This window comes from Ochlerotatus camptorhynchus, unplaced genomic scaffold (assembly GCF_037179485.1).
Source record: "Ochlerotatus camptorhynchus isolate MF236.1 unplaced genomic scaffold, CSIRO-AGI_Acam_v1.1 ptg000107l, whole genome shotgun sequence".
NCBI classification, from domain to species: domain Eukaryota; kingdom Metazoa; phylum Arthropoda; class Insecta; order Diptera; family Culicidae; genus Ochlerotatus; species Ochlerotatus camptorhynchus.
Genome location: NW_027040597.1, coordinates 1,592,174 through 1,607,955, shown reverse-complemented (window position 1 = coordinate 1,607,955; position 15,782 = coordinate 1,592,174). Strand labels below are relative to the sequence as shown.

The 15,782-nt window shown below is 39.9% G+C and overlaps 1 protein-coding gene across 1 annotated transcript in view; it reads left to right on the top strand.

Annotated features, from left to right (window-relative positions):
* dysc (dyschronic) overlaps positions 1 to 15,782 on the top strand; it is a 550,335-nt gene that overhangs the window by 206,464 nt on the left and 328,089 nt on the right. The window contains exons 5-6 of the mRNA XM_065219616.1: positions 5,056 to 5,237; positions 5,558 to 5,696. Coding sequence (XP_065075688.1) covers positions 5,056 to 5,237; positions 5,558 to 5,696 — 321 coding nt within the window. The remainder of the gene's footprint in view (positions 1 to 5,055; positions 5,238 to 5,557; positions 5,697 to 15,782) is intronic.

Sequence of the window (15,782 nt, the reverse complement as noted above, 5' to 3'; positions counted from 1 at the left end):
AAATAAGAGCTTCACAACAAATATACGTTTAAACGTGCCTTTGCATAGACTATCCGGTGAACATGAAACAGAATCCGGCGGAGGCACCGAAAATTTGACTAATTTATAATTTTCATAGAATCAATTCGTGTAAAACCTCAACATTTGCAGAATTTCATGAAGAATTCATCAGAGTTCATGGCAACATGTCCGGGGCAACATAGGCCATCCGGTGGTTTCAGAACAGTTTCCGGAAATCCTGGAAAGGTGGCCAATTTTTAATTTGTTAGAACCAAGTTAAGCGACGCCTCGAAATTCGCAGAATTTCATGGATAATTAATCAGTGGCTATGTCAACTGTCTAATGCAACATTTGCCACCTAGTGGTCTTGGAACAGTTCCCGGAGGCACCGTTATTGTGACCATTTTATCACTTCCATAGAACCAAGCCGAGTATCACCTCAAAATTTGTAGAATTTCATGAATATTTCATCAGAGGTAATGTCAGCATGTTTGGGGCAACATTGACCATCCGATGGTTTCGGAACATGTTCCAAAAACCCCCAGAAAGGTGGTCAATTTATAATTTTAATAACACCAATTTGAGTGACACCTCAGAGGCTATGTCCAAATGCCCAGTGGTCACGAAATTGGTTCCTGAAACCCTGGAAAGGTGCACAATGTATAATTTTCATAGGACTATTCACAGATTTTCATGCAAAATTCATCAGAGGGTGTGTCAACTGTCTAAAGCAATATTGGCCACCTGGTGGTCCTGGTACAGGTTCCGGAGACACCGTAAATGTGGCAAATTTATCATTTGCATAGAACCATGCCGTGTGGCACCTCAAAATTTGCCATCCGGTGGTATAAGATCAGGTTCCGGGAATCCTGGAAAGGTGGCCAATTCATAATTTTCATAGGGCCAAGTCGAGCGACACTTCAAAATTCGCAAAATTTTATGGAGAATTCATCAGAGATAATGGGGCAACATTGGCCATCGGTTGGTCTCAGAACAGGCTCCAGGAACCCCGAAAATATGGCCAATTTATAATGTTCATGGGAGCAATTCGTGCGACACCTCAAAATTCGCAGCATTTCATGAATAATTCATCAGAAGCCATGCCAATATGTCCGGGGCAACATTGGCCATCCAGTGGTTTAGGAACAGGTTCCGGGAATCCTTACCAATTCATAATTTTCGTTAGACCAAGTCGAGCGTCACCTCAAAATTCACAGAATTTTATGAAGAATTCATCAGAGGCCATTTCAACAGGTCCGGGGCAGCATTGGATATCCGGTGACTCAAAACAGGCTCCGAGAATCCTTACCAATTCATAATTTTCATAGGACCAAGTCGAGTGACACCTCAAGATTCACAGAATTTCATGAAGAATTCATCAGAGATAATGGGGTAATATAAGCCATCCGTTAATCTCGGAACAGGCTCCAGGAACCCCGAAAATATGGCCAATTTATAATGTTCGTAGTATCAATTCGTGCGACACCTCAAATATCTCAGAATTCCATGAATAATTCATCAGAAGCCATGCTAACATGTCTGGGGCAACATTGGCCATCCAGTAGTTTAGAAACAGGCTCCGGGAATCCTGGCCAATTCATAATTTTAATTGGAGCAAGTCGAGCGACAACTTAAAATTCGCAGAATTTCATGAAGAATTCATCAGAGGTAATGTTAACATGTTTGAGGCAATGCAATTGGCATTGGCCATCCTTTGGTCTGGGAACAGTTTCCGAAATGCCTCGAAAGGTGGGCAATCTATGATTTTCATGGTTCTGCGACATGGTCGTGCGACTCCTCAAAATTCGCAGAATTTCATGAAGAATTTATTAGAGATAATGGGGCAACATTGGCCATCCGTTGGTCTCGGAACAGGCTCCAGGAACCCCGAAAATATGGCCAATTTATAATGTTCATGGAAGCAATTCGTGCAACATCTCAAAATTCGCAGAATTTCATGAAGAATTCATCAGAAGCCATGCCAACATGTCCGGGGCAACATTGGCCATCCGGTGGTTTCGGAACAGGTTCCGGGATTCCTTACGAATTCATAATTTTCATAGGACCACATCGAGCGACACCTCAAAATTCACAGAATTTTATGAAGAATTCATCAGAGATAATGGGGCAATATTAGCCATCCGTTAATCTCGGAACAGGCTCCAGGAACCACGAAAATATGGCCAATTTATAACGTTCATAGGACCAAGTCGAGCGACACCTCAAAATACGCTGAATTTCATGAATAAATTTATAAGAAGCCATGCTAACATGTCTGGGGCAACATTGGCCATCCAGTAGTTTAGAAACAGGCTCCGGGAATCCTGGCCAATTCATAATTATCAAAGGACCAAGTCGAGCGACACCTCATAATTCGCAGAATCTCATGAAGAATTCATCAGAGTAATGGTAACATGTCTGAGGCAATGCAATGTCTGGCATTGGCCATCCTTTGGTCTCGGAGCAGGCTCCGGAATGCCCGGAAAGGTGGGCAATTTATAATTTTCATGGTTCTGCGACATGGTCGTGCGACTCCTCAAAATTCGCAGAATTTCATGAAGAATTCTTAAGAAGTTATGTCAACTGTCTAAAGCAACATTGGCCACATGATGGTTCCGAAACAGGTTCCAGAGGCACCGTAAATGTGGAAAATATATCACTTGCATAGAGCCATGCCATGTGACACCTCAAAATTTGCAGAATTTTATGTAGAATTAATCAAAGGATATGCTGACATGTCCGGGGCAACATTGGTCATCAGTTGGTTTTGATCAGGTTCTGGGAACCTCGGAAAGGTGGCCAATTTATAATTTTCAACGAACCTAGTCGTGCAATACATCAAAATTCGCCTAATTTCATGAACAATTCTTCAGAGACTATGTCCACTATGATTAATAAGCATGGCAGGTTTGGTTCTGACCTGAATATGGACATTGTTTATCAGAGGAGGGTTAGCGGCGCCGGTGGTGTACTGGTAAACGTGATTACCTCTCACCCCAGTAGTTCAATCCCAGTCGACACCGCCGGGATGTTCTGAGGCACAACATCTCTGATCACGCCTTCCTTCGGAAAGGAAGTAAAGATCGTAGAAGTAAAACATGATCGATGGAAATCAAATCAAGGAAAAAAAAATCAGAGAAATGAATTATTTAAAAATATATAATACAAGATTTTGAAATTCTTTGCAACATTCAAAACGGATAAATTTCAGCACAAATGTTAATGAGAATCCATAACAAGCAATCATGCAATCGGAGAAATTCGGCTTTGATAGATTCGTAATTTGCCGTGGAACTGCACTGCTCCGAAATTGCTTCAAGTCCATTATCTTCTCTTGTCCGCCAGCCCACTGTAGCATTCCGTATTTTATAAGCATTCCAATATTCATTCTAATCATATTCATTCTAATCATATTCATTCTAATCATATTCATTCTAATAATTTGACACGGCCAGATGCCAGATTAACCTTAATGTATGTCTCGATCCAGAATAATACTATTTCCAGGGTTGAATTTGTTGATTTTAATACCATTCTTGAAGTAAGTTTCATGTAGGACCAAAACGTAGGTGAAAATTATAAAATATTCAACATAAGGTATAAATGATTGCCGTTTAACGAAAAACACTGTTAAAAATATGCTACTCTCAAATCTGGTATGAATGATATCTAAAATAGTAGAGCTGAGAAAGTTTACTGAATCAATTAAATGCAGAACAAAGTCATCAACGCCACAGGAAAAATATTTTCTAAATCCACGGACAAATTTGAGCAATTCGAACCATTGGCCATCGCCGTACCAACTAGATCGAAATTGCATCGAAAGCATGCGCCAGATAGCCACGTCCGATCCTCCTAGTTTTGTAACGATGTTGTGTCTGTAGCTCAAAAGCCGCTTCCCATAGAACTGCTGCCGGCCTCCTTTCACACTTACACCTACTCTGCCTCTCAAACACACCAATAAACCTTCCTCCTTTTCCTACCATAAATATATTCTGTGTTCGTTTCTGGACCAGCATTAGGATTCACCAAGCGCAGCCATTCAACCTGTCATATGAATCCTGCAACTATCTCTAGATCTCCTGTTCGTTCTCCAAACAATTCCACTCTAGATTAATTAGTGTCTATCCACTAGTACTCACCAAAGTCGCTCTAGCTCTCTATATCTCTCACCGTAATTTTAGCTATTTCAAGTACTCTTATTACCCTCCAAAAAATAAAACCTGTAGATGTTGAATCCCTACAGCTGCATACTTTCTTTCTAGCAGTTCCTATTCTTTTAGATAAGAATTGAAAGTATCTGGTCCAACTCTTCTGCTTGCCATTATGTCTTGATCAATTTCCGGGAGATCGAAAGGAGAAATGAAGCCGATTTCAATTAGATAGAACAATTCTATTTTCCCCCTGAAACCCCCACCCCTCTTCCTCCACCCACCACACCCACACAAAACACACAAAACCAAGACTACACCACACAAAATAACCCCTCGTGATCCCAGTCAAGCCCCCCGACCCCCCCAGTGTTCGATTTGATGTATGTGTTGTATGCCTGAACTGTGTTTTCTAGCTCTCCCGAACCTATAGAGCACAACGTATGCCCTCTGATTGTGAACTTTCTTCCGTGAGCGAACCGCCCCCACCCCCGTAAAAGCTTTTCTTGAAAGGACCCCCGCAACGAGTGTGTGTATTAGACAATCCCGAGTATGAACTCTCTTTCTCTTACTGACTGTCTCCGATAGAGGTTAGATCCCGATTATATTTCTTCAAATAAAACTGTAGAAGAAGAAATCCCCACCCGTATTCAAACGAACAACTATCTTCTCTCTTTCTCTACTATCCGTCCTGTGTGACCCAGTTTTGTAGGATATTCTTACGAAAAAAATGAATGACCGAAAGACCTTAACTTGAAACTTCCACTTTTCCGCTCTTCTTCTTCTTCTGATTCTTTCTCTCTTGACCTTTTTTTAAAAAAAAATCCTCGTGCCCACCATAAAATCCCTCCTCCCATCTCCCGTCCCCATTCTCCGATTGAAATCTTTTCGGATTCAAATTCAGGTACAGTTCCAAATTCTACCAGACATAATGGTAAGAAGCGGCCTATCTCGCCAGAGCAGGTCATAAGATTGTTTAACACACAAAGTTCGTCTTCTTCAGTTCCTACTAGTTATCATAGTAACGGCACGCGAGATCGAGGCCGTCGCAGTCCTGCCAGCAGTCCGCCTTCTACCACCCACCAGGTGAGTACCAACGTCCGTTGATTCCGTTTTTTAAAAATGAGGAATGGCGAGATGACCGACTGATCGAATTGTTAAAGTAAATTCGATTAAATAGGTGTTCGGTTGTCTTAATTCCATGTCAAGTTGCTTTGACATGGGTTGGGTTGAACCTGTTCTGAGTGCAAACAAAAATCCCCCTCCTCATTTGTTCCACTGCGAAACACCACTCGAAATCCCAGAACAGTGTCCCAACAATTCCCATAATGATTTAATTTAATCGATTCCACCTTCTTTCGGCTACTAACCTTGCCATTCCTTTCATTGTTTTCCCCCCCTCACAGATCTATCGAGATCGGGATCGGGATCGAAGCATACCGATCATTCACAATCTGTCGACACGCACGGTGAACATGTCCCGTGACCAACAGACCGACGCCAGTCACGGGTTCGGCATCTGCGTCAAAGGAGGAAAAGATTCCGGTAAGTCCTACATACATTTCCATGCATAGGAAGGCTTGTCAAAAGGGAAAAAAATGTCGATTTTCATTCCGGTTATGTAGCACATCAGGGGCAATCGAGGATTGATGACGGAAGTGCCACCGAAGGGGGGTTTGCTCTCAGCACTTGAGTTGATTTTGGCACGGATGATGTATTCTCTATTTGTCTAGTCCCTTTCCCGGATCTCGAGCCTCCCACTCAATCAATAGCTGCACCTGGTTGGCGAACGTTCCTGGAAATCCCGAGCGGAAAAAAAGGCACAAAAAGAAAATTTAATGACAATTTAAACTCGAAATTTCCCATTCGTTTATGATGGAGGATGAATTGGATCGAAAGAAAAACGAACATGATAATTTTCCGGACTTTTTTTTTGTCGGCTTGATCTTTTCCATTCTCCGTCGATTGCGAGACTGCAATCAATCAGTATCACCAGATGGGAAGCGCAGACCGGCATTCGCCGCAGGCAGATCCCGATCCTGGATGATGAAAGTGCGAAATTATCAGTTCGGAAATTCAATTTCCCATCGGTTGATGTTTGATTTGCGTCGTCTCCACGTTGGTGCACTTTCCGCTGAAGGGAATGGAAACAACTGTGAGTCGTTCGTCCCTGATTGCAATATTGTGCTGGAAGTAGGAGTTTGTGTGGCGTATTTTCGTTAAGTGCTAGCTATGCGCTTTCGATTTTCTGTTTTGTTTTACAGTTGCGATTTTTTTGATCTAAAAATTCATATTTTGTAATAACGAAGCATGAAACATGTAATTAATGAGTTTGTTGGAAATGCTATCTAACATGAAGCTTTAGTGTGATAATTTATTAGCTCGAGAATGGTCTTAGAAGAAAGTAGGTGGATAGTTCCTTTAGAGTGCTACAGAATGAAAATTGAATAGAAGTTGAAAATGAGCGAAGGGCCATTAATGTGACAGTGCAAGTCAAACGCACACTATTTGCCTAACACGTACAATGTACGTGGAGATTTGAAGTGTTCAGTGCTCATCATTTGAGTCAAGCAGATGGAATTTGTACAGTTGCGCGTCAGAAGGTGATTTTCGACAGTTATTAGTGTGTTTTTCGACAAACTATTTTCGTAGGCATCGCCGGGCCTACAGTGTCGCGAGATCTATCGCCGTGAGCGAAGAAATCGCGATGAGTCGCCGCGAAAATACGTTCCGCATAGACTTTGCGGGTTTCCCAAAAAAACCTAAACTCGAGGAAATACATCTCTTTGTTGGAACCCAACTCGGCATGAAACGAGGTGAGGTGAAACGAATACAATGCAGTCGAAGCTCTACATGCGCATTCGTTAAAGTGTGTGACCTTGAACTTGCCCAAACAGTAGTGACCGATCACGATAACAAGCACGAGGTCGAAATAGATGGACATCGACTCAGACTACGACTACGTATGGAAGACGGAGCCGTAGCAGTTAAACTGTATGATCTCTCCGAAAGTATAACTCATGAGCAGGTTGCCGAGTATCTGAGTGCATTTGGAGACGTTCTCTCAATCCACGAGGAAATGTGTGACGAAGAAAAATACATGTTTGGAGGAATTCCAACTGGAACATTGATCGCTAAGATGAAGGTGCAGCGAAACATTCCTTCATACATCATCATCGACGGTGATATCACGTACGTATCGTATTACGGGCAACGGCAAACATGCCGCCACTGCGGAGAGTTTGTACACAATGCACTGTGGTCCACAACGGCAAAAAGTGGAACTTTATTCCTAGAGCCTAGCCTTTACATTTTAGCTATATAGTGTCTTCGGACAAAATGTTTGTATAAATATTTTACATAATATAAAACTGTCAAAAATTAGTCATGTCTTACTATGCAAAAAATAAAAACACTAACTTTTTTCTTTGAGGATATAGGGGAACGATGTCTTCAACAAAGTTGTAGACAATGTAAAAACAAGCAATTTCACTCAATACGTCAAAATTCTAAATCCTGTATTTTCAGAGTTATGGAGCTTTTTCTATGGAAGTTCCCTTAAATTTAGTTTTTCATACTTAACTTCTTTAAATTTCATTTTTCAAGTATACAATGTTCTAGACATTTATTTAAACAATCAAAACAAACGTTTTTGCTCAATATCATGAATCATTACAATTACTCCTTGTAAAGTTATTACAACTTTTATCTTTATTTTTCCATTACTTCATAAGCTTTTAGGAGAGAATGGGGCAAGTGAGGACACAAAATCAACTTTTTTTCTTGAAGCTTAGCTCAAGTACTATAAAGTTGAGAAGGTTTCATTTATCGCTCCCTTCCCAAATTTGAGTACAATAACCTTATTATTTATGGTTTTTCATATATTTTTCACTTTCTTTTTAGGTTTTTTATTCATAATTTTTTACTCTTTTATATTTGAAGTATATAATGTTCTAAATAATCTTAAAACAGGAAAAACACATGTATTTGTAGAAGACCGTTTGTCTCTACAATAATGCATTGCAAAGTTATAACTTATTTTAACTTTATTTTGCTTTATTTTTTTGTTTATATGGGAGAATGTGGCAATGGGAACACAACATCATATAGCCTTCTTGAAGCCCAAGTACCAAAAAGCTATGCAGATTCAACTTCACCCTTTTTTCCTCCTATTTGAGTATGACAACTTTACGCTGTTACATATTTTCTTGTTTTTATAGAAAACTTAATATATTGAACATTCCCTGCAATAAAATTATAGTTCAAAAATAATACACCATGTACTTACGCGAATAACATATTCAGTTTCTTTCTTTGTCCAAATGATCACGACACGTACACCTAAATATCAAAAACACTGCCAGCAGGCAGTGAAATCACACAAACTGTTATGCTATTCGCGTATAGCTCAAAAATAATACATGGTGTATTATTTTTGAGCTATAATTTTATTGCAGCGAACGTTCAATATATTAAGTTTTCTATAAAAACAAGAAAATATGTAACAGCGTAAAGTTGTGATACTCAAATAGGAGGAGGAAAGGGTGAAATTGATCTGCATAGCTTTTTGGTACTTGGGCTTCAAGAAGGCTAGATGATGTTGTGTTCCCATTGCCACATTCTCCCATATAAACAAAAAAATAAAGCAAAATAAAGTTAAAATAAGCTATAACTTTGCAATGCATTATTGTAGAGACAAACGGTCTTCTACAAATACATGTGTTTTTCCTGTTTTAAGATTATTTGGAACATTATATACTTCAAATATAAAAGAGGAAAAAATTATGTATAAAAAACCTAAAAAGAAAGTGAAAAATATATGAAAAACCATAAATAATAAGGTTATTGTACTCAAATTTGGGAAGGGAGCGACAAATGAAACCTTCTCAACTTTATAGTACTTGAGCTAAGCTTCAAGAAAAAAAGTTGATTTTGTGTCCTCACTTGCCCCATTCTCTCCTAAAAGCTTATGAAGTAATGGAAAAATAAAGATAAAAGTTGTAATAACTTTACAAGGAGTAATTGTAATGATTCATGATATTGAGCAAAAACGTTTGTTTTGATTGTTTAAATAAATGTCTAGAACATTGTATACTTGAAAAATGAAATTTAAAGAAGTTAAGTATGAAAAACTAAATTTAAGGGAACTTCCATAGAAAAAGCTCCATAGCTCTGAAAATACAGGATTTAGAATTTTGACGTATTGAGTGAAGTTGCTTGTTTTTACGTTGTCTACAACTTTGTTGAAGACATCGTTCCCCTATATCCTCAAAGAAAAAAGTTAGTGTTTTTATTTTTTGCATAGTAAGACATGACTAATTTTTGACAGTTTTATATTATGTAAGATATTTATACAAACATTTTGTCCGAAGACACTATATGGCTAAAATGTAAAGGCTAGGCTCTAGGAATAAAGTTCCACTTTTTGCCGTTTTGGACCACAGTGCAATGGTGCGTCCTGTGTACAAAACAAAAAGTTGATGATTCAGAAGCTATCTGCAGATTCAACTAAGCCGACATACGCAAACGTAGCCAAATCGTCGTTGGCCCCAAAAACTAATACAAAACAACTTCCAAGTGGACCGCAAGCCAGGAACCGTTCCAAAACAACTGCACCGAATTTTTCGGTCACTACTATTACCAACAACCCAAAACAACTCTCGCTTAGTGTATCGATGAGCGCAAGCCGACAGGAACCTCAGATCACAACACTGCCGACTACCTCTATCACCCCTATTACGAACACACAGCAAGCAACCGACCGTTCTGAATTTCTGAGTACAGCTATGCCGAATACCTCGACCGCACAGCAATCCACCGAGATGCGAACTTTGACCATTCCCTCGGAGGATGCAACTAATGAGTTCAGAGTTCCTTGTTTACCTGGCGTAGGCGAGGGTAAGGCGAAAAAAGTGAACAAAAACAATGATGAGGATACCGACGAATCGACTACATCTACATCTACATCTACAAGTAGCAGACGCTCTAATGGACGGCCGCCGGGGAAGAAGCAGAAACACGGCAACGGAAACGTTTCGATGGGAGATTCTTCAAAATAATAATGGATTTTCTCAGTTACAACATAGCCACCGTAAATATAAACACCATTACAAACCCAACCAAATTGGAAGCCCTTCGTACATTCATCCGTACGATGGAGTTAGACATTATTTTTTTACAAGAAGTTGAAAATGAAGAACTTACGATACCAGGATTTAACGTTTTATGCAACGTCGACAACATGCACAGAGGAACAGCTATTGCTATCAGGGAACACATCCGTTTTTCACACTTGGAGAAAAGTTTAGACGGTCGACTAACTGCAGTCAGGGTATGCAACGTAACTCTTTGTTGTGTTTACGCCCATTCTGGCAATCAGATGCGCGCCGAACGGGAGAGATTCTTAAACTCTACAATTGCCTATTATTTACGACACAACACTCCGCATGTGATCCTAGCCGGTGATTTTAATTGTGTATTACGTCAATGCGATGGAACAGGCACCAACACCAGTCCTTCCCTTCAAGCAACCGTAAGTCAACTACAACTGAAAGATGTGTGGGCAATACTAAATCCACGATTGTCAGGGCATACGTATATCACACATCACTCGGCATCTAGGTTAGATCGCATCTATGTCACACCTGAGCTTGTGAAGCAGCTACGTACAGGGGATGTGCATGTGTGTGCATTTTCCGATCACAAGGCTGTTACAGCACGCATCTGTCTTCCGTCACTTGGAAGATCACCTGGTCATGGATTTTGGACACTTCGTCCTCATCTACTTACTGCAGAAAACGTAGAAGAGTTTCGAATTAGATGGCAGTATTGGACCCGCCTACGTCGGAACTTTCAATCCTGGATAGAATGGTGGGTTTCATTTGCAAAGCCAAAAATCAAATCTTTCTACCGTTGGAAATCGAAAGCAGTTTTTGACGATTTTTACTGCGAGCAACAACGGCTCTATGCTGAACTACAACTGGCGTACGATGGACTTCAGGGGAACCCAGACATGCTCAGGAATATCAATCGCATCAAGGGGCAACTTCTGTCGCGGCAGCGTAACTTCACTCAGACATTCGTCCGTATAAACGAATCATATGTGGCAGGAGAGGCTCTATCATCATTCCATCTGGGTGAACGGAAAAGAAAGAGAACAACGATTACGCAGCTAAAGGATGAACAAGACAACGATATCGATCAACCAGAAGAAATCGAGCAACATGTACTGGGATATTTCCAAAACCTATATACAGCAGCAGAAATCGATGACGCAGCGGTAAGGGATTTCGAGAGTGAGCAGATGATCCCGAATGACGACGAATCAAATCTTGCTTGTATGAACGACATTACCACTGCTGAAATTTGGTCAGCAATCAAAACAAGCGCAGCGAACAAATCACCAGGACCCGATGGTATCCCGAGGGAGTTTTTCCTTCATACGTTTGATGTGATACACCGAGAAATGAATTTGGTTCTAAACGATGTACTAGCTAGTAATTTTCCTCCGGAGTTTGTACATGGTGTAATAGTGTTGGTAAAGAAAAAAGATGCTGGAAATACTGTTCGTTCCTACAGGCCCATCTCACTACTCAACGCAGATTATAAAATACTCTCTCGAATCCTAAAATCGAGACTGGAGGTCGTCATGAGAGTACACCGAATCCTCGATGAAGCTCAGAAATGTGGTAACGTGGATAAAAATATCTTTCAAGCCACTCTCGCTATCAAAGATAGGATCGCTCAGCTAATTCGACGTAAACAGAGAGGCAAACTGATTTCGTTTGATTTAGATCATGCTTTTGACCGTGTTTCACGAATATTTCTCTCAACAACTATGCTTTCTCTCGGGTTCAACCGGCAGTTGGTAGAGCTGCTAGATCGCATTGCTGGTCAGTCCTCATCGCGAATTCTCGTTAATGGTCACCTCTCACAATCCTTCACCATCCAACGATCGGTCCGACAAGGAGATCCGCTATCTATGTGCTTGTTCGTGATCTATCTTCATCCACTCCTCTGCAGGCTGGAGCATGTATGTGATACCGACCTAATAGTGGCCTACGCTGATGACATCAGCGTGATCGTGACTTCATCCGAAAAGTTGGAGCGTATAAGGTGCCTCTTTTTAAACTTTGAACGTGCTGGGGGAGCAAAGTTGAATCTGATGAAGACAACGTCTATCGATGTTGGATTCATTGACGAAGGTACGTTATCGGTGCGATGGCTAAAAACAGAATCTAAAATTAAAATTCTTGGAGTTATGTTCGTGAATTCCGTTCGACTTATGATCAAGTTAAATTGGGATGCGGTTGTCGGGAATTTCGCCCGGCTGATATGGCTACATTCTCTAAGATCGCTCAACTTGCACCAAAAAGTAATCCTCTTGAATACATTTATCACATCTAAAATATGGTATTTGGCATCAATTTTACCGCCATACAAGGTACACACAGCAAAGATTACGGCTACAATGGGCACATTTCTGTGGAATAGAGTTCCTGCACGGGTCCCGATGCAACAGCTTGCACGTAAACGTGTGGACGGTGGACTTAAACTGCAGCTACCAGCACTAAAATGCAAGGCTCTGATCATCAATCGACATGTTCGAGAACTAGAATCTATGCCGTTTTACAAATCCATCCTCGATCACGCTAATACAACAACAACGGGTATTCCAGCTGATCTCCAGTGTTTAAAACTACTTCACCAGCAAATGCCTCACTTACCTATCCACATCCAACAAAACCCATCCGCCGAACTCATACATGATTTCTACATCGATCAAACAGAGACACCAAAGGTGGAAAGAAACAACCCAACACACAACTGGAGGAGAATTTGGAAGAATGTGAGTGATTCTAAAATCTCTGTGAAAACTAGAAGTGAGCTATACATGATCGTGAATGAGAAAGTGGATGTCCGGAAAACGATGTACGTGCTGCGACGAGCGGATGGAGAGAACTGCTTGCACTGTGGTGCTGCTATCGAGACGATACAACACAAATATAGCGAGTGCCAACGGGTCACAGCAGTATGGGAACTTTTGAAAAGACGAATCTTGACGATTGTGGGTTGGAGAATGCTTTTCTTCGACTCTTTGTTACGACCAAGTTTAAATGGAACCAGCAGAATTAATAGATCTAAAATTTTGGAATTATTCGTTATTCATATCTCCTTTATTAATCAATGTAATAATTTAGTAGACACTTATGCATATGAATTTGCTTTAGAATATGGAATTTAGATAATTATATGATTATAATGTATCATTAACTTTTACAAAATAAACACACAAATCTGTTTTTAAATATAAAAAAAAAAAAGTATGTCTTCAAATCTACAGGCAAAAAGTGTGCATCTGACTTTGCTCAAATACTGCGTGTGTCTGTGGAATAGTTCTGTGTGTTTGACTTACACTGTCGCATTAATGGCCGTTCGCCCATTTTCAGCTTCTATTCAATTTTCATACTGCCGCACTCTAATGGAACTATCCACCTACCCTCTTCTAAGACCATTCTTTAGCTAATAAATTAACAAACTAAAGCTTCATGTAAGATAGCATTTCCAAACAACTCTGAAAATCACAAACTTTGCGTATGAAGTAACATAAAAACACTTCGAATCTGTTTAATTTTGATAGGCATATCTCCCTAGAGTATCTTGCTGTTCACACAATATTACATTTCCACGCCAAATAGCGAATTGGTTGGCCATGACTCTCTTCGATTTTAATGAAACTTTCCACATATGTTGGTTTCTAAACACGATGACGTTTACCAGTAAACAATTGATATTGTCTACGGATTTTTTGTTATAAGAGCGTATTTACAAAATGGTTTTATTTTTTTTTTTTTCAAAAAAATCATATATTTAACACGGTTTATTGAGTCAAAATAACGTCTGACAAGAGGTTGTAGGTAATAGCATGGTGTTTTAGACTCAGCCAAAGAGAAACAAGCTGGTGTTGTCCAATATACCCCATTACATATTTAAAAAGAGCTGAAATTAGGGCGTCACAGCCTTTGAAAACAATGACTTCTCTCGATGAGAAAGTTGTTGTCTGTATCTTTTCTAATGAAAAAAAAAACCCAATTATAGTGAAAAAAGATTAATAATTTCAAATTGATTTTATATGAGTTTAAAAAATAACCTACCTCTAATTTTGTCATATACTTGAGAATTGGATACTTAAAAAAACTTTTTTTAATTGCCCCAACCAGAGATATTACCATTTGAAACGGACATATTTTAGTAGAAAAACGTCAATAACTCTTGTTTGGCGAAAGATATTGACAAATTCTATGCAGCAAAAAATTGTGCCTTTAAAAGATCTAAAAGTTATTGGAATACATCTTTGCTGATAAATATGAAACAAGAAATCTAGAGCAAAACATTATTTTTTTTATAGACACCCTAACTCAATTCAAGAAAAAAGCTCTAAATCGGTAAGAAGTTCATTTTCACAAAGTTGCTTGAAATTAGCTCAGCTTTAACTTTGCCAAAAAATGTATACCTTAATTTGTTTAAACAAAAAGTAAGATTTTTTATTTCAATGATAATAAGAGCCACCCTAGAATGCATTGTCACAAAAATGAGGGCCTAACTATAAGGAACAACTTTGCCGATGAGACTTTTAGTCTAAAGTTTAAATTTCAGGCTCAAAATATATCATTCCTCCTAAATCTGCATTCTGGTAAGCATTAACGTTTTTCAACGACTCAGTCACTCTTTTTACTCCAATGGTAAAACCTCATAAACATCTGACAATCTGTGCATCATATCTAGCGAACTTTGTCTTATCTTTTTACTCCGTCATGGTACCAGTGAGGCGCCGTCTCTTCACGCAAATCTTGACAGTATCTTATGGGATTTTCATTGGAGTGAACGGGTAAAGGGTGTCCACGATGAAATTGCCACACACAAAATTGATTCGCAAAATTCGAGTTTTCATCCGATTGCCATCAAATTTTCAGGGATTGAGAAATAACTATTAAACTTCATTTTACCATTTTACTCGTATTTTATTTACAGTCCATACGCAAATGCCCGCACCTTGGCCTTAACCCCGGCCATAAGATTCTGCACAACCTGTGAATCAACCGTTTTTTGCATGTAAACCCATACTTTCTTCAGTTCCTCGACTGTCTTCACTACCTTAGGTCGTTTAAGAAGGTGCTGCTTCATAATCGCCCAGTACTTCTCGATGGGGCGGAGCTCCGGAGTGTTGGGAGGGTTGAACATTTTCGGCACGAAATTGACCTTATTGTCCGCATACCACTTCAGCACGTCCTTGGAGTAGTGGCATGAGGCCAAAGATTGTTGGGACGTTGTGGGCCTTCAGGAGAGGAAGCAGCCGCTTCTGGAGGCACTCTTTTATGTACACCTGTCCGTTCATCGTGTCCTGGGTCACGAAAGGTGCACTCCGCTTCCCGCACGTGCAGATGGCTTGCCAAACCAGGAATTTCTTCGCAAATTTGGACATCTTCTGAGTGCGGACATGCTCCGGAACGCTGAACTTATCCTTGGCCGTGAAAAACAGGTTGCCGGGGATCTGTTTGAAGTCGGCCTTCACATATGTTTCGTCGTCCATGATGCAGCATTCAACTTTCGTCAGCATGTTGAGGTACAACT